At 50.0% G+C, this 19,179-nt stretch overlaps 1 protein-coding gene across 1 annotated transcript in view; it reads right to left on the bottom strand.

The window, feature by feature from the left end:
* MYO1H (myosin IH) overlaps window positions 1–19,179 on the bottom strand; it is a 48,621-nt gene that overhangs the window by 8,131 nt on the left and 21,311 nt on the right. The window contains exons 6-21 of the mRNA XM_012731025.1: window positions 16,895–17,074; window positions 16,116–16,214; window positions 15,258–15,371; window positions 14,898–14,969; window positions 14,186–14,305; window positions 12,988–13,055; window positions 11,980–12,085; window positions 11,600–11,680; window positions 9,403–9,494; window positions 8,440–8,534; window positions 7,454–7,500; window positions 6,198–6,278; window positions 5,468–5,573; window positions 4,683–4,800; window positions 3,273–3,386; window positions 390–466 (exon numbers count right to left, since the gene is read on the bottom strand). Of these exons, the coding sequence (XP_012586479.1) occupies window positions 390–466; window positions 3,273–3,386; window positions 4,683–4,800; window positions 5,468–5,573; window positions 6,198–6,278; window positions 7,454–7,500; window positions 8,440–8,534; window positions 9,403–9,494; window positions 11,600–11,680; window positions 11,980–12,085; window positions 12,988–13,055; window positions 14,186–14,305; window positions 14,898–14,969; window positions 15,258–15,371; window positions 16,116–16,214; window positions 16,895–17,074 (1,570 nt within the window). The remainder of the gene's footprint in view (window positions 1–389; window positions 467–3,272; window positions 3,387–4,682; window positions 4,801–5,467; window positions 5,574–6,197; window positions 6,279–7,453; window positions 7,501–8,439; window positions 8,535–9,402; window positions 9,495–11,599; window positions 11,681–11,979; window positions 12,086–12,987; window positions 13,056–14,185; window positions 14,306–14,897; window positions 14,970–15,257; window positions 15,372–16,115; window positions 16,215–16,894; window positions 17,075–19,179) is intronic.

Consider the following 19,179-nt stretch of genomic DNA (forward strand, 5'->3'; position numbering starts at 1 on the left):
ACCCCCTTACCCCTACGTCTAACTTCTCATTTACTGTTCACAACAAACACGCTGGTTGCAGGCTTTGAAGCTACACCTCTCAAGCTCAACTCCTCACACAATTTTTAAAACCTAGAAGCGTGGGGCTTTGAAGCTTCAGGTCCTAGGATGACACCACAGAATTGGATCTGAAGCAGAAGTTGGGGAGCACCACAACCTTAAGTCCCCACGGGCATCAGCGGTGTCCTCCACAGCTTTAACGTGTGTCTTACCATAAGCCTCCATCCTGCTCCTAGTCTTAAAAGCAAACGTTAATACATAAACCACTCGTGTTTAAGGTGGATTCCAAACGGAAGGTGTTCATTTCGCATTCTCTTGCATTGAGGGCAGGAAAAATGAAAAAAGCATACCTAATTGATGTTTACTAAACTCAAAGGCATCTTCAGTAGCGAACAGGGTCCTGGGGAAGCGAATGAATATTTTGGTTCTAAAAATGGGGAAAATGTAATTATGAATTGGTCAGGTAGCATCTGAAGGCACTTGCGTAGTAGTTCTGCCCCGCGCCACTCGGGTCTGCTCGGAACTGCAGGATGTGGTCACGCTTGGAGGTCGAGTTTTGGCAGGTGTAATCGCGGTAAAGACCAGGATGAGGTCAGACCATATCGGGACGTGCCCTAGATTTAACGAGAGTGTCCTTACAAGGAAACACACCATGACAAGAAAGGGGGCTTGGGAAGAGGGAGGCAGAGACTGGAGCGAGGAGGCAGCAGGCCAGGGAAGGTGAGGAGCTGCGGACACTAGAGGAGCAGGGCGAAGCCTCCCACAGGGCCTCCAGGGAGCATGACCTCGCCTCCACCTTGCTGCTGGACGTCTAGCCAAGAGGACTGGGAGCATAAACTGTGCTGCGTTAGCCAGCTGGCCGCGGTCCTTCGTTACGCACCAAGCCGAGAAATCCAGCAACCTGGGCTGGAGTTCAGCCCTTGGGCCTTCAGACACGATGGCAAAGAGTGTGGGTCTAATCTGAAAGACAGTCCCACCACCTAGCAGAGGTGCACAGATGTGTACTGCCTGCCCACCGCACAGGGAGGGAAACTTCCCAGGGAAGCTCCTGGGGGGCAGTGATACAGCGTGCCCGTGACCCCACCTCCTCACCGGTGGTTTCCTACCTGCACCTCAGAGTGGGCCTCCCTGAGGATGTGCTAAGCCTGACTGCCCCCAGGGAAAAGTAGAGTAATCCCCCATGTCTGCAGTTTTGCTTTCTGTGGCTTCAGTTACAGTCAGCCATGGTCTGAAAATATAACATACAGCAAGATTTTGAGACATTCAGGTAACTGTTATAGTATATTGCTATAATCGCTGTTTTATTACTGTCATTATCTCTCACTATGCCTAATTTAAAATTTAGACTTTATCCTTGCTATGAATATATTAACCTTAAAACATTGTGTATTTGTAGACAATGAAAAAGGCAGTTTGGAAACTGCAGTCTAATAGTGGGGAGACAAGCACCCCCCTCCCCCCTTCCTCCCCTGGGTCAGCCCTCCCTTATATCGCCGCCTTCATTCATTGGGTGAGGAAAGGAATGTGGTTTCCTGTCAGAGATGCAAGGCATGCTGGGTCTTGTTGTTTGTGGACTACACATGTGTGGGCACTCTCCTAGCTTCCTGGCCTCATTTAAATAGTGTTTCTGTGCACTAATGTCACACATGTATATGAAAATGTGTATAAATATATATATAAATGTGTATATAAATATATAAATGATTTATATGTATAAATATGTGTGTGTGTTTATACACACACAGGGTTGGATGCTGTCTGCAGATTTAGCCATCTACCAGGGATCGCAAAGCATATTCCTCATGCATGAAGGGGGAACTACTGTAACTGCTTCTTGGAGCAGGACCCAGAACAGAAATGTCAGGATGGAGAGGGGCCAGGTGGCCATGGACAGCAGAGTCAGGTGCTGACCAGAACAGCAGCGACCCCTGAAGCTCTGGCATCTCTGTGGCCTGGGATCCGTTCCTGACGAGTTAGCTCTGGGCAAAATGACTAAGAACAGACCAAACACTTCCTAGTTCACCCCACCAAGTTCTGCCTCAAAGCTCTCAACAGGTATGAAAATTAGCTCACGACGGTGACAACCCCGTGCACCGACACCGGGAGTTCCGGAACACTACCTTCCCACTTGCTGGGAGCTTATCGTTGGTCTGAGGCCTCCAGGAGGTCAGGCGCTCATCTGAAGAATGGAAGAATCTAGGCCCAAGGGTTAGGAACCCACCCGGGGCCCTCCTTATTTTGCCAGCAGAGCTGCTCATCTGAGCCCCCAGAAAGGTGAGGACACCGGGCCTCTGGGAGCCAACGCCAGGGCGGCAGGACAGCTTAGCTCTCGTGACCCGGTGATTTAAAATAAGCTGACGTATTTGGTCTTTGTCCCTATTCCTGCAGCTCCCAGACCCTGTAATTTCATAAGTGATTAGAGAAATAGGGGCAGCTTTTCTTGCAACATTGGATTTTTATCCTCAGTTACTGAAATAAGAACAAGCCCCTTTCACCCATTCAGTCCTAAATTGAAGTTAACGTGGTACTGGATATTCAGAAAGCCTCCCGGGAGGTAACCCTGGATAACCCGAGGTGGGGCCTGGACTGGGGAACCAATCCTGAGGTTGGGAGCTTGGAACTTTTGGTCCCACGCCCCCGTCCTGGACAGGAGAATGTGGGGATGGAGGTAGACAGGAGGCTGAACCAGTCATCACTGATTCATCAACCAAGCCAGGAAGCTGCCATGGAAATCCCGGAAGGATGTGGGGTTTCTGGGCTCCAGCTCCCCCCCATATGCCTGTCCTCCCGCGGGCTGCTCCTGAGTTCTGCTCTTAGAATCATCAGGTAACCTAGAAAGTATGATGCTTCTGAGTTCTGTGAACCACTCCCGCAAATTAATGGAGCCCAAGGAGGGTCATGGGAACCTCTGATCGACAGCTGGTGGTTCAGAAGCATGGGGGACATCCTGGACTTGCCCCTAGCATCTAAAGGAAGGGGGCAGGCTGTTGCGGGCAGCCTGTGCGGTCTGAAGCCTCCAGGGAGATGCCAGGGGGCAGTGAAGTTGTGGGGTACCCAGTGAAGATGAGCCAGTGACTATGGAGAGCACGAGACCACAGGAAAGGGTTTCCTCTGCAGAGAGCTAGAGCTGCCAGAAAACGGAGCGGATGGAAGTAGCTGCATGCCTCCCTCGGGCCTGCACAACCAGCCTCCAGACCTCACGCAGCCTGGCCCGGGGATCCCCAACCACTTACCTCCCTAATTTGTACTCCTCGGGTTCGTAGCCGATGTACTTGACCAGCCGCTCGACACCTTCTGCGGGAGGCCCGCGCCAGTGCGGCCAGGTGTCGGGACACAAGGACTTGTACCTGGGCAGAGGACAGGGACGTCTGGAGGGTCCCCATGGCCCCCAGGAATGTAGCAGACACCACACCAGCTTTTCTGAATTCAACAACATATTCTTGGCGAGAAAGAAAGAAAAGTGTCTCAACCATGTAGAGGTTGGGAGTAAGAAACTATCCCACAGCCCAAGAAACTCCATTTCACTGCTCGTTATCAAAGCACAAGTGACACATCATGTGTCTCCACGAGAGCACAGAGCACCAGAGGAGCCCCCACGCTGGGGCGTGGGCCCTGCCGGGAGCCTCAAAAGGTCCACTGATGTCAAAGACCAGAGCCAATAACACCGCTGCTCAACATAGCGTCGTATCAACCTCTGTGTTTCTCTGTGTGCTACAGCAAAATTACATTAACTCAAAGGTTAACTTGGGTGAAGCCCATCAGAGTTTCAGATCAGCAGGGTTTTTATCCTGTACATGAATATCGGTAAATAGCAGAACAAGCTAAGGGGAGGAAAAATAAGTGCGATTTGGGTGGAAGAAATCTGCGATCTCTTGAGTCAGAGGCTGAACATAAGAGCACAAGAGAACGCCGACGGGCAGAGCACAGGCTCTTGCATCAGTTCCGAAATGTGAGGAGCTGGGGCTGGATTTGAACTCTCCGCTCAGGCACTCGGTTTTTATATTATGCAGTTGTACTTCAAAGAAAGCCAACATTGCACCAAAATATGCATTTGCCAGTATTTAGTCATACTGGTCTACAAAATGATTGCTTATGTTTGAGAGTACATTGCTGCGGCTGCCTTTTTTTTTTTTTTTTTTGCAAAATAACGCCACCACAAATAAGCTCAAATTCACAAGCACCAAAGAAGCACTGATGGACATGCAATTTGAGTGACGGTCATGGGTGGTGGGGGTTAGATCCTCGTGAGTCTCGGAACAATTTAATCCCGTGTTACAGATAAGGAAATAGGTCACAGCTGGAAGAGACAGAACGGGGGTTCTGACCCAAGTCTGTGTAGCCCAACCCCATGTTCCCATCACCTGTTTCTCTGGGGAGCCCTTGAAGGCCAAGGCGACTGTTCCGAGAAGGAGCGCACGAAAGGAACACCCCGGGTCACTGCTGGGGGGTCTTCCTCAGGCAACTACAGACCCGAGTGGGGCGTCGCCCAGCCCTGCCCCCCCGGCATGTTTTGCTTTGTGCATCCAGCGACAGCTAAGAGCCAAACCGACTCCCAGAGGACGGCCTGTTGTCCATCACCGCATCCAGAGGCCTGCTCATTGTGGCTGTTGGACTCTATTGGCATCAGATCAACAAAATAGTACCTTTGCAAGAAGTGCTCATACTTGCGCCGGTAGGCAAAGCCAGCCCGTCTCACCCGCAGGTGCTCCATCAGCCCCAGGTACTTGACCTGATGCCTTATGAGGAAATCGTCGAACTTGCCTTTGGAAACAGAAGGGAGGGAGACAGCAACAGATCCTATGGCTGTCTCAGCCTAAACAGGCCGGAGGCCACAGCTGCTGAACCGTGTGTTGGATCTGGCTAGAGATCTGCTTTGCTAGGTCCTAATTACGTTGTGTGGTTTGAAAGCAGGGATTTCTGGATTCTCTTGAAAACCTGGAGATCTGATCAACCTGGGTCCAGAGTCCAGGTGGCCCCAACAGGCTGGGAGGCGGGGTGAGCTGCCCGAGAGGAGGCCCTCTCTCAGTGTGCCAGTCCCCTCTACTCCCTGTCTCCTGACACCGCGTCATCTCTCCTTTGCTTCTGCCTGGCCACTTGCAAGCTTTGATCTGTACAACTTTGCCGTAGACCATGGCACAAGCTTAGAAAGCAAAGCAATTCGTAGACCATTTCAGAAGTTTGTTCACAGACTAGAGCGAAGTGATGGTCCCCTCATCTCACATGGGCCCCAACAGGCTGAGCTCTGAGCAGTGCTCACTGAGGACCCCAAAGCCAGGCCTCCCGATGCCTTTACCTTCCGTAATTGAAAAGCAAAAACAATTCACTTACACAGAACAGCAGCAAGCCTGAGGGCTGTAACCTGCAGCCCCCTTGGCTTTCTCCCAGCCTTATTCCCCTAAGCTCAGTGCTCAAACAAACCACCACTCACTGGGTTCTTTCCTCTCATTGGGCTTGATGCACCGGATGTATGAAGGTTCCTTAGAGATGAGAATTTCCAGAAGGCTGCTCAGACTGTTTTTAAACTGAGTTCCCACCTGGAGGGGGTGGGGGAGAGAACGACTGAGCAAACTAAACAGACGTTGCCGCTCCCAGGTTGTGGAGACAAGAGCTGAGCGCAAGGGTCAGCAGCCCTTTGCACCCACACTCGACAGAATGCCCTAGTGGTCACATCACAGACATTTTGCTCATTAAGAGAATGTGTGGGATATCCTGGCCTGAAAAGCCCAAGTCCAGTCTGGCCAGGAGAGGCTAGAGAAGCCTCTGCCCAGGAGCCCTCTGGCACTAGAAAACACGCAGCTGCCCCACCACGCCCATCATGCCCACCCACCCGTTCCCTCGTTACCAGGTGCGCGTCCTGGGAGACATGCACACTGATGAGCTCTTTCCCTACTTGCCACTGTTGCCCACACTGCTGCCCACGAGGTTGTCAGCACCACGCGGCCTTGGCCGTGGCTGAATCCCTGTGCCCTGCACAGCTGCCACACGCAGAGATGTTCTGAAGTCTGCAAGTGGCTGACTGCTTGCTGAGCTTGGACAGTGCCTGAGTAGAGCCAGTTAGAAACTCTCCCAGGGACAGGGAGTAGGGTTTAGAAAGTGCAGGTCGCTGAACCTCCGCGGCTCCCTCCCTTTGCTGTCTGTACCCCCCCCCCCTCACTCACTGTCGGGGGCCTTCTCCGGTTTTCGAGCTCAGTCACCAGGAAGCATTCCTTGAGGATGCGGTTTCTGGATCTGCACAGCACCTGTGGGAGAGACACGGCCCCAAATGCCCTCGGGCTCAGGAAGTTCTCACGCAGGTGCACACGCCCAGTGTGCTTTGGGAGGACTCAAGGAAGAGGAGGGGAAACACCCAAGTGAGCGTGGAAGGAAAAGGTCGACTGCTGCCCACATTGCTCAGCCTCCTTGGGGAGGCCCCAGTGGTTCTTCCTCTGACACAGGAGCAGTCGCCCTGCCCAGCCACAGCAGGGCCAAGGACTCTAAGAAAGAGCTCCGGGCCCTCCCTGGTGGTGCAGCGGGTTAAAGCACAGCACTGAGAAGCTAAAGCCACTTCCGCATGAGTTCGATCCCCGCCTGCCCCAGAGAGGTGACCACATCGTGTGGCAGACCTCTCCTGACCCGCCCGCTGCTCCCCTCAGCAGTGTATTTCATTGATCTGCCTGTTCTGCTCCCCCCACTCTGTCTCTGGTGAATCCTGACTGCCCCCGCACCTCTGGCCTGTACCCCAGTTCTGTATGCATAAATAAATAAATCTTTAAAGAAAAGAGCTCCCAGAGAGTGCTAAGGACCACTGGGGGAGAGGGGGTGCTGTTACTGTGCAAAGACAAAAGAGACAGACCCCCCCCCCCCATGGGGCACAGGAGTTGATTGGGCAGTTGGCTCTCAGTGAGACCCTGAGGCCAAGGAGATGAGCTTTGTGCTGCTGGATTTTTTCCCTCCCGTGCATTTGTTTCCAAAATAATTTCTATTACCAAGAGCGACACACAGTAGTGATCTGCCTAGAGTGATCACAGAGCTTTCCAAGGCCAAGATCATTCTCAGGTTTCAGTCAAAGTGACCTCCGCAGGGCAACTTTGATTCCCTCCCCCTCGCCTGCATTTCCTCCACAGCCCTTCTCACTGATGGGTAACTCAAGGGTGTATTTATTCCTGGCTGCTCTTTCCCTCCCACCCCCACCAAGGGTGAGTCCTAGGAGAACCAGGCCACTGCAGAAACCCCGGAGAGAGCACAGCGGAGAGAGCACAGCGCCGGGAACTCAGGAGGGCGTCACATGCAGTGGGCTTGCGGGCTGGGGGGTTCCTACAGATCATCTCCGGCACGACATGCTGCAGTGCTACCACAGTGGCCAGAAGAGAAACATCCAGAAGGCCAGTGTCACGGGTGACAGGCCCATCAGGAACACAGTCACCTTCAGACTTACCTCTTTCAGATGTCTGTAAAGGAGATCATTGTTTTTCTCCAAGAATCCTGAAAGCAACAAATACGCCATTCTGAAGTGAGAGAGGAAGATGGGCCAGTGGCCAGTGTCTCTGTGCGACATCACTTGCCACCAGGGATGCAAACCGACCCACAGTGAGATGCTCTCTCATAGCCCCGAGGGCAGCTGGGGCCAGGGAAGGCCACTCCAGCGCGGGAAGGGTGTGTAAAGACAGGCAGGAACGCACGGTGGGTGGGGGGACAAGCGGCGGCCACCCCTCAAGCTGTCAGGGGACCCAGAAATGTCACAGGTGGATGCTTAGGGACGTATGCTCACACGTCCAGTCATCCTGCCCACGACAACCAAAGAGTGGGAACTGCCCAGACGACACATGAAAGGGGTAAAAGAATGGTCTCAGTGTGCAGTGGAATCTTCGTTGGCAATAAAAAACATGGCGGAAGCTAGAGAACATTATGCCAAGCGAGAGGTGTCGTACAGGAAGCCAGGTGGCGTGTGGTTCCTTTCACAAAAATACCCAGAGCAGGCAAACATACAGGCAGAAAATAGAGGCATTTTTTTGCCCAGGGCCTTAGGGGACAGGGCTGGGAACACGACTGCTACGGTGCACAGGGGCTTGGGGGCAGGGCACCCGCCAGCTGCTCCGAGAGGATCTGAGGCTGCACACTGTGTTGTCGGGAAAATCATGGCGTAGTTTGTTTTCCATGCAAAAATGCATCATGACTTTCCTGACAGCCCAGTATACAGTGAATATACTAAAAGTGGTTGAATGGCACAGTTTAAGTGTGCAATTCCATGAACTCCATGGCATGTGATCTGCTTTGATAAAAGTAGCTGTAGATAAAAGTTATAAGGAAACCGTTTTCAAATGGTGCATTCAAAGGTGAGATTAGGAGACAGCTGGGGCGAATGTGTAGCGGGCCTCAATGGACACGGGGCATGGCTCTGACCTGCGCCGCACAGGCGCTGACCTTTGGTGCAGTATGTGACCTCTCCTGCATAGTGGGAGAGCCGGAACTCCATCCAGCCAATTCTCTTCCGGCCCTGTGGACCCGCCAGCTTCCTGCTATAGTGAGACAGAAATAGACACAGGCTGAAGCTCCACTTCACTGCAGCAAAACACAAAGATTGAGGGACATCTCTGACAGCTGCGCAGAGCATGAAGGTCACTGGAGGTCGGTGCTGGAAGCTACCTCGGGGCCGCCCCCAGGAAGCCTGGCCACTGAATCCATCCAGGTCGGTGATGTCTAAAATTACAGCCTGGGGCCCCCTTGTGGCCTAGGGGTTAAGTCTCAGCACTATCACCACGGCAGCATGAATTCCATCCCTGGCCAGGGAGCTGACCCACATGGCGTGGCAGACCTCTCCTGTCCTGCCCGCTGCTCCCCTCAGCAGGGTACTTCATCGATCTGCCTGTTCCACTCCCTACTCTGTCTCTGGTGAAGCCTCTCGCCACCCCTGAGCCTCTGGCCTGAACCCCAGTTCTGTACAAATAAATCTTAAACAAAAGCTGAAGGATGAGTTGACTTGGTAGCTTTCACTGAAACAAACCAGCTGAAGGTTGATGCGGGACCCTCACGAATAGCATTTCTATGCTTTTACCTTGATCTGCGTGGTGGTTATGTGAATAAAGATAAGTAGGACAATTTATTAAGTTGTGGACTTCAGAGCTATACACCACTATATTTGATACCTGAATTCTGACACAATTTCATACATGTGACATGTCCGAAAGGTAGTGATCACTGAATAAAGGTACAAAATAATAAAAAAATTCTCAGAATTAGTTTGATTTCTACTTTAGGAGAGGTGTGTGCATCTGAGCAGCAAGTTGAGGAGATGCCTGTACAGGAAGCAGCAGCTGTCCTCTTGGGGGGACACTATATCATGCCCCCCCAAATGAGACCACACCTTCCCACAAATGAGGTACATACGTTTGGAAGTGAGCGTGCGAACCCACTTTCTCTTCCAGTTTCTCCAGGAAACTCAAGTCTGTAGCAGGGCCTGGGCGAATGCATTCTTCATCCTTTGAAAGGAAAGATGCCTCAATCCACAGCACCTCACCCCAACTCCAAGTCTAAATGCTTCATCAGCTAAGGCAGAATGTACTTGGCTAAAACACTGAAGCACTGTCATTTCATACATGTTCGTGTGAACAAGGGGATCAGGAGGGGATCTCAAGAAATCTGTTACATGTGTTCTGTTTCTCAAGGGCCCTCCCTGGTGGCACAAGGGGTTAAGACACAGCACTTTGAAGCTATCAGCGGCCACTGCAGCATGTGGGTCAACCCCCGGCCAGGGAGCTGACCCACATGGCCCAGCAGACCTCTCCTGACCCGCCCACTGCTCCCCTCAGCAGTGTACTTCATCGATCTGCCTGTTCTGCTCCCCACTCTGTCTCTGGTGAATCTTTGCACCCCCCACATCTCTGGCTACACCCCAGCTCTTGTAAGCATAAATATATGTGCTGTGTTTCTCAGATAAAATGGACTTTCTGTGAAAAGTCAGCCCCTTTCCTGTGACAAGTTCCACCACTCAGCCACTTGACCCATATTTCCAAGTCTTCTCAAGATGCTCCACAGTTTCCACCATCAGTTTAAATATCCAGCCTTCTTTTTCTCTTAGTCATTGTTGATCAAAAATATGGCTCCTTGGGCCCTCCCTTCTATTTAGATCAAAGTCCCCGGGAAAGAAAAATACCAGTTGGGCCTGACCTTCTACATCACCAAGCTGTGTCTACTTCTTATTTTCAGTCCTCAATTTACTTGACAACCTTGCAAAAAAAAAAAAAAAAAAAAAGAAGGCTGAATGGACCTGGTAGCTTTTACTAAAACAGCAACCAAAGTTCCAGGTGAAGGTTGGCAAGGCGACTTGTGCACAGCATTTCTCTGCTTTCTGACTCCATGGTGGGAAAGCAAATAGAAAGAAGTATCTCCAAGGATTTTAAAATACTGGCTTGGCAATCCATGTGCACACTGGCTGGGCACACCCCAGCCGACATCCGCCGGGGCCTTCCCTGGCGTGCTCACGGCCTGCCCCCACCTCCTTTAACTCTTTGCTCCAAGGGCACCTCTCAGGGGCCCTTTCCTGACCATCCCGCCACACCCTGCCTTTCCTGCTTTTTTCCTCTGTCTACTGACCTATCTGCTGTCACTCTCGGGCTAGGAGGTAACGCCCCCTGCGAGCACCTTTCATTCTATTTTGTTCACCGTTGTGCCCTAAAGTGGGACATCTGGTCTTGGCATGAAGTGGGTGCTCGGTAAGTATTTGCTGACCGAACGAACAGCAGCTAAACAGCTGTCTGGCAGCAGCTTAGGCCCAAGCCCTGTGTGTGTGCTGTCCCGTGGAATCTGCTCCACGCCTGTGAGTCGGCGCTGTTCTTTCTACACCCCCAGTCTGGGACACTGGAGCCACCATGGCTGGAGGTTAGACTGCCGTGGGGCTGGAACTGAATCTGGTGCCCACGCTCTTCTGGCAATTAGCATTCACCACTGTCTCCACCCTGCTCTAGAATGCGGGTGTTCACCCAGAAGTTGGGGGGCGGAAGAGGCCCAGTTATTTACATTGGTGCGGATGATCCCAGAGGAAGAGCAGGGCAAGGCAACAGTTTTTCATTTGCCTTCAGAATTTATTTTTAAAACTGATGCTTGGAATGATTGTGGATTCCAAGGCACTCAGGTTCTGAGAAGTTGAAATGCTTCAAAACAAGATCACAGGGAGCCTCAACTCAGGCTCCATGGATCTTGTTTATGAGACTTTCCTTCAGCTTTTCTGGCTTCCTGCTCAGGGCTGAGGGAGCTAGCTGCCCCTCCCCCTCACAGGACCACGAAGCCCCTGTTACACTGGGTCCCTCCCCCTGGTGGTTTGTCCTTCCAAGTCTCTGGATGATCGACACACATTTACTTTAAAGGCCTCTCCTTGCTCTCTTCCGGGGGCTGTAACTTAGGGGTGTAAGCCACAACGATAGCTCCCAGAAAGAAGGGAGCAACAAAGTCCAACTTGCACCCATCCATGACCTAGCAGACTGCCGAGCGGCCCCCGCCAAACCCTCTGTGAGCCCGGGAAGCAGTTTCTGTGCTCGCTGGAAGCCCCGTGGGCATGGAGGCACTCAGGTGCCTTTAGTTTTCTCACCAGGATGGCAATGATCCCTTTGTGTCTCTCTTCTACCAAGTCACAGATGATCTTGTTGTTGAAATATTGAATCGGCTCCCACTAAAATGACAGAGAGGAAAGAATTCTCCAGGAAGGATTATGTGTACACAAAGTGGATTTTTTTTTAAATTGATCTTCCAAAAATCTTCTTTAAAATCTGATTTCATGTCCAACATTACAAAAAATACTTTCTGGATATCAAAATAAGTTCTCAGGAAATAAGCAGGCAAGGAGGGGGAAAAAATTCCTAGTACCAATGAGGAAAATTCTCCAGTGAAATATTTCTCAGGTGTTTCTTGACAGAGAAATCAGAGAAGGGAAAAAAATAAAATCAGAGGACAAGACATCGAAATGTTTACCTCTATGCCTTCCATTTCATACTCGGTCTGCTCTGCTTTCAGGGTCCTCTCTATTAAGAGCTGCTGGAGTTTCTCATTGCAGTAATTTATACAAAACTGTTCAAAACTAGAGATATAAAAGACTTGTCTGTTTATTACATTTTCATACACTGTAATAAATCTCGCACAGCTTCATCACCTGTGAACTGTCACCAGTCAGTGTGCTCTTCCCTTTCTTATTTTGACCCCTCGCCCCACCCCTCCCCTGCTCTATGCCTTAGAGCTACAGTTTGCCTGCTAATTGTTTATTTTTGACCCTTTGTTTGGTTTCCCTATATACCTCCCATGAGTGAAACGACCTAAGACTTTTTTCCTTCTGACTTATATCACTGAGCATAACCCTTCCAGCTCCATCTTTGTTACTGCAAATGACATGAGGTTTTCATTTTTGATTGCTGAATAGTATTCCATTGTGTGTGTGTGCGTGTGTGTGTGTGCACACCACATCTCAATCTAGCCATGTTATGGGGCACTTAATTTGTTTCCATAGCTTAGCTATTGTGAATAGTGTAGAAATAAACAGGAGTGCAGGTTTCCATTTGAACTAGTGTTTTTATGTCCTTAGAAGTGAGATTGCTGGGTCATCAGGTAAATGCATTTTTAGTAGTTTGCGAAACATCCATATGGTTTTTCACAGCGGTTAGACCATTGAAGAGATGCAAAAGATTTAAATAACTAAGGCTACACAAATCAACCAATTTTTAAATTGTGCTTGTTTTCAAAGATGCTTTTTAATAAATAACCAAAGTCTAGTAATCAAACAACCTATTAAATAGCTCACAAGTGTGAAGTTAAAAGACATTTGCACTGCTGTGGCTATTCCACTTTCAGAGTAGCGTATACATCAGGGGTTGCAAGTTTGGGGAATTTCTGGAGAAGTGAAAGGTAACACCAGTAACACCAGAGATGCCCCAAACCAGGCTGAGACCTGCCAGAAGACCAAAGGGCAGCTGGTAGTGACCAACTCACCCATTCTTGTCGAAGACCTCGAATCCATAGATATCCAGCAACCCAATCACAGTTTTCTTCGTGAAGTCCTATTCAAATAACACACGCCGTTAGTCAATTGACCTTTACTCTATGACACTCCAAATCCAGTGGCTGAAGCCAAAGCTGGGACTTGGCCATAAACTCATGCCTTCTTCCTTTCCAGCAATGGTTCACAGAAGAACCTGCAGGTGGAAACACTTTCTCCAGCTTTCTGGAAACACTTTTTGCAGCCCGGCCAGACCCTCTGCCAATTTCTACCGTGCACACATGCACACACACCAATCAACCGCAGACAGTCAAGGAGACACAGGAGATACTTAGTCAGGAAAGCGGACAGGGAGTACAGAGGTCACCTTCATAGGAGACCAAGTGCTCTCAGGCAAGGAGGGACGAAGAGGATGGGCCTTTTCTTTTTTTTTAATTACAAAAGTTTATTTTTACATCATTTTGTACTTTTTTTTCCATCTCAATTGTAATCCCCGCGGGTTTCCTATCACCAAGTCACCCGTGTGCCATCACCGTAATCCTGTGCATTTCCCTCCCCCCACCCCGTTTTTGATCCCATTCCCCTTCTACCCCCACAAAATGTCTCTGGTATATGGTTGTTCATTATTTTTGTTATTTTCCACCTGGTCCATTATACTCCTGCTATGAGTGAAACCATCTGGTATTTTTCTTTCTCTTTCTGGCTTATCTCACTAAGCATGATCTTTTCCAGTTCCAGAGGATGGGCCTTTTCAATGCGTGTGTGTGATGTGTGTACTCAGCCGAAGCATCCCACCATCACAAGTGTCTCCCATCCCCACGCCCCAGGCCTCATAGCCTTAACTCATAGTTGAGTAGGCTCCCTTTTTTTAATAATAAAATTCCACTTAAAAAGGAAATACAAATTAGGATGAGTCTGCAGGAGTGGTCATCTCTATTCTAATACACATTAAAATACACTACTCTTCAAAACTGCTATCTGGCATATTTCCAGTACTGTGCACCCACACCATGGCACACGATGCAGAGATTGCTCAGCATGTGTTTTTGTGAGCCTGCTGTGTGCCAGACAAGTGATGTCAACCTGTAAAGATACTGTCCCTGTCCATCAAGAACCAGCAGTCAATTCTCACACAATTCTTGGAAGTGACAGCATGGATCAGAAAATATTACCCCAAAAGTGCAGACTAACCTTGTTCACTAAGGAGGAGTTGATTTTGTTGACCAGCCAGGTAAAGGTTCGTTCGTAAACCGCCTTCGCCATGGCGTCTCTGGCGTAGACAGAGAGCTCCAGTGTCAGCGGGCATATCACCTGGGAGGGCAGGTGATATGTCTTCGTCTCACAGAAACGAAGCCTGGTGACTGGTGAAGGACCTGGGCTGGGGGGAGGGGCTGCCTCTGCTTTTGCTCGTTCGTGCGGTTGTTATTGTTGGGGTGCACTGTGCCGAGATTCTGAGATCCCACCCTGCCCGAGAGAACCAGCTCTGACCTTGGTGAGCTCACAGTTGTGCGTGTGTGTGACATGCAAGGAGGAGTCAAGCTGTGAGCCAAGTGACAGGTGCTTTAAGGGGGTACATGGGCTACATTAGGGTACAGTGGGATGATCAGGGCAGGCTCCTTGAAGACATGGCTCCTGGGAACTAAAGAGTGAGAACTGAATTAGATGCAGCACAAGAAACTGTTTTAGCAAAGGGAACAGCAGATACAAAGAGCCCGGGGTGGGAGGGGGAGGGGAGGCATGGCGAGCTTGAGAATGGAGCGCCAGTGATGGTGTCTTGGTGGGGAGCGGGAAGGCTGAGACGGGAAAGCCTGGCAGGACCTGCTGGGCCAGTTCAGGGGTTTGGTCTCCGTCCTGCTGCTGTCACAGGGAGGCGGTAGCAGCGGGAAGGCGGCTGCATTTTTACCTCTTCAGTTTTGGCTTCAATCTTTCTGTGGGTGAGAGCTTCCAGAAGGACTGATGGTTGGACCCCAAGGAGCTGTAGAAATAGGAAACAAAATTCAGTGACTCAATTTTACTTGCTAACTTTGAGTTTGCAGAGTACCCAGCTCAAGGAGTATCAGACAATTGTGCTTTAATACAAGTAGATTACAGTAGGTTTTTGGATCCACTGGATTCTACCTAGTGGCTTGCCAAACACTATGCTCTTCAAACTCCCAAGCAGTATCAGCCAGAGAACCTGGCATGAGCCTCTGCTCCTGGCCACCCAGCCGCTCCACTGCCAGAAGGGGCCCCGGCCGCCCGTCCTCTTCCAAGCGCAGATCACCTTGGCGATCCACTTGATCTCGTGGGTGTGTGGGATGTTGGCACAGCCTTGGCGATTCTCTTCCAAACAAATGTTGCCCAGGTGTAGGACACTGGCAATAATTCCAAAGAGATTCTAGGAATGTGAGAAGCAGTGAGGAGGGCAGGGAGAGAAGCCAGTGGCCCCCGAATCTGCAAACGCCATCAGATGAGGTCCCTGGAGGTCCAGCCTCAACTCACAGAACCAAGTTGCTTCTGTCCCCAGAAATCAGGAATGTCGATCTCCAGACAGGACATTTCTCCTTTTATGTTTCTCCACCCACCCATAAAACACTGAGGGGCAAGTGCCACAGTCCCAGATGTGTGTCATGTGTGGTTCTGTCAGCATATGTGCACATACGCACACGCTACGTATATTACGTCATAGATGACCGTATGGTCCTCGGGAAGTCAGTATACACCGTATGTGGTAACCTGGCCCTTGGAAAATCAAGTTTATCAAAAAGACAATGTTTCTAAGACCTAAGTTTGCTCCAAACAGAATTCTTTATGGGCATCACCTGGGAGAGCCTACACATCCTACTGATTTGAGATCAGACGCGAGGAGAGCATGATCTCCCCTTCCCACAGTTCCGGGAAGCGTAGGGCTGGTGGGGGGACCCGGCACCGCCAATGAAGGTTGCCAGTATCCAGAGACTGAGTTTTCAGTCACGGTTCATGTCATGCAGTGTGGGGCCGCGTGGTGTGAGAAGCGTAGCCAGTTTGTCCGCTATTCCTGGAAACGGGCTGCCCATGCTTTCATCTGCACCCCTCGAAACCTCGACACTCAGAACAGGATGGAGCCCTTCAACCCCAGACAGCCCGCCCGCGGGTGCCAAACCTCCAGGTCATCTTCAGTGAAATCGATGACAGCAAAGGCATTGCACACGGTTTTCCAGTCGTTCTTGTCATTGATAGAGGACTCTTTGGCACGAAGACCCTGTTGACACAGCAGTGGGCCTCTTAATGGCACTTGTGGGGATCATTCAGGAGCCTCAGCCCAGTCCTGGACCAGCTTTCCCTGGAAGCAAGTGTGAGCTAGCTCAGGATGCGCTGGATCGTGGCGGGAATGGGGCTCACTCTATGCAGCCTCGTGGCATCGCAGCAGACGGTGACTTGTCCACTGCTCTTTTCAGACTTACTTAGCATTTTCTTTCTGCTCTGGGAAGAGGCTTCTCTTTGTGGGTGGATGGTAGCATTCATCTCCATGTGTGTTTTTAAAAAGATTTTTCTCGCTCTTTTTGCTAAGTAAATTGAAGATGCTTGGTATCTGGGAATCACCTGGGGACTCATTGATTTACATTTGATCACGGAGCAGGGCTTAAGGTAATCCTGATGTCCCAGTCCCTTCCCAGGCCAATTAAACCTGAATCTCTAGGGTGGAGGCCAGGAAATTGTATGTCCAAAGCTCCTTGGGTGATTCAAATTTCAGGTAGGACTGAGAATCGCATACTCAGAGGACACACCTGCCTGGCAGTAAAGGTTGCCTGGGATAAGCTTCAAGAAATCAGTCAGTATGATATCTCAAGAATGACAATGAGGAAGTTCTTGAATATGTTATAGCAGCCACCACCAAACACCCCTCTAACCCAAGGGCCGCCTCAGCCAGACGCTTCCTACCTGTGAGAGGTATCTGTAGAGCAGGGGGTCTCGCTCAAGTCCCAGGTAAGTGAGAAGCTCCTCCTCGCCACCCTCCAGCAGCTGGTAGAAGATGTGGAAGTTCCGCTCACCCTGGTTTTGATACACAACTCGAGACTTTTCTATCAAGTAACTGATTATGTGCCCGCCAACTGGGATGCCCTTAACAGAGCAAAAAAAAAAAAAAAAGCAATGATGACAATAATCAAATCATTCCCTTAGCAGTGAACTAAAGCTATGTTGTCCAGTGGACTAAAATTATAAATCTTAGAGAAGTCCTTTCTGTCAGTCTTCTATGGTGAATGTTTTCTGGATTCTTATCAAAAAGATCTCTGCCCACACTAAGGTCATGAAGATGTTTTCTATGGTTTTATCTAGAAGATTGCTAGTTTAACAATCTAATGTTCGCTCTCCATTTAATTTTTATATAAAGGGTGAGGGAGGGGGTCAAAGATCTTTTTACCCCTCTGAATTTCTAGTTGATTAGCACCGCTCATTAGGAAGATGATTCTGTTGCTGCTGGCCGCTAGCTCCTGGCGTACACATGGTATTCTTTCTGGACTCCATTCTGTTCCACAGGCCTGTTTCTTTGTGCAGGAGTCTTATTCAAATATCAGTCTTGTTATTTGAAGAATATATTCAATAAAGATTTTGTATTCTAAAACATATACACCACTTACAAATCATTTTTTTAAAAGATTTGTTTATTTATGCATACAGAACAGGGGTACAGGCCACAGGTGCAGGGGCAGTGAGAGGCTTCACCAGAGACAAAGTGGGGAGCAGAACAGGCCGATGGACAAAGCTCACTGCTGAGCAGAGCAGCAAGAGAGACAGGAGAGGTCGCCTCTGGGGCCGGGGATGGAACTTGCACAGAAGGGGCTGTGGCTTTGCAAGCTGAGTCCTAACCCGCTGCGCCAGCAGGGAGGACCTCCACTTGCAAATCATTAAGAAAAAATTAAAAATGGGCAAAAGGGGGCTCCCTGGTGGCGCAGCGGGTTAAAGCACACCACTAAGAAGCTAAAGCCACGTCAGCATGAGTTGGATCCCCACCCCAGAGGTGACCCACATGGCGCGGCAGACCTCTCGACCCGCCCTCTGCTCCCCTCAGCAGTGTGCTTTGTTGATCTGCCTGTTCTGCTCCCCACTCTGTCTCTGGTGAAGCCTCTCACCACCCCTGCACCTCTGGCCTGTACCCCAGTTCTGTATGCATAAATCTTTTTAAAAAATGGGCAAAGGAGCCAATTAGCAAACCTTCATTAATAGTCAGGGAGCTACAAACTTAAATTACAGTGAGAAACTACTCTGTCCCCAGGACATCTAAATTAGTTTTCAGTAGTAAAATTAAAAGGGCCGACAGTACTATATGCTGTCAATGGTGTCAATTACCTGGAACTGTCGGTAATTCTGTGACATTGCTGCAAAGAGCTCTGCAATTCCACTCCTGGCCTGTGCCCACAGGAGTGAGCACTTGTGTTCACTACACAGAATCAGCAAAGATGCCTGGAGCATGACTGACGACAGCCCCAGACGGGAAACTGTCCAAACATCCACCCAAAGTAGACCAGATAAACTTAGAGCAGAGGGTATAAATCCACTATAGGAATATGAGAACCAGAAAAATTAATCTGTGATTACAGAGGTCAGCACAGACACGGCAGGAAGACCTCGTAGATGCCAGAAATGTTTCCACTCGATCTGAGTGGCGATTACACATGTCCACACGGAGTCACGATTCATTGAACTGGCCTCCTGAAGTGTGTTCTGTTCAGGATGTGTCTTGAATTTCAATAAAGACTTTGAAAGGAGCCTTCCTGGTGGCACAAAGGGTTCAAGTGCAGCACTCAAGCTGTTAGCAGCCACTGCAGCACAGCAGGAGTTCAACCCCCCACAGGGAGCCGACCCACAGGGCACAGCAGACCTCACTGCCTCGCCCACCACTGCCCTCAGCAGTGTTCCAGTCAATCTGCCTGTTCTGCTCCCCACTCTGCCTCTGTTGCATTCTCTCACTCCCTGCACCTCTAGCCTGTACCCCAGTTCTTATATACATAAATACATAAATCTTAAACAAAAAGTTATAAAGTATACATAGTTGTCTTGTTTAAGTCTATGTCCATGCACCGGACTCTGGGCAACTTGAGCCCGTCGGCCCTCATGGCGACGTGTGGTTGGGGCTCAGCCCGCTGTCCAGCCTCATGTTGTCACTTGGAATTATATGTCCCTGGACACTTCGTCCCTCCTGCTTGCATGAGCCCCGTTTAAATTCC

This window comes from Condylura cristata, unplaced genomic scaffold (genome assembly GCF_000260355.1).
Source record: "Condylura cristata isolate star-nosed mole 26May11 unplaced genomic scaffold, ConCri1.0 scaffold00029, whole genome shotgun sequence".
Classification (NCBI taxonomy): Eukaryota; Metazoa; Chordata; class Mammalia; order Eulipotyphla; family Talpidae; genus Condylura; species Condylura cristata.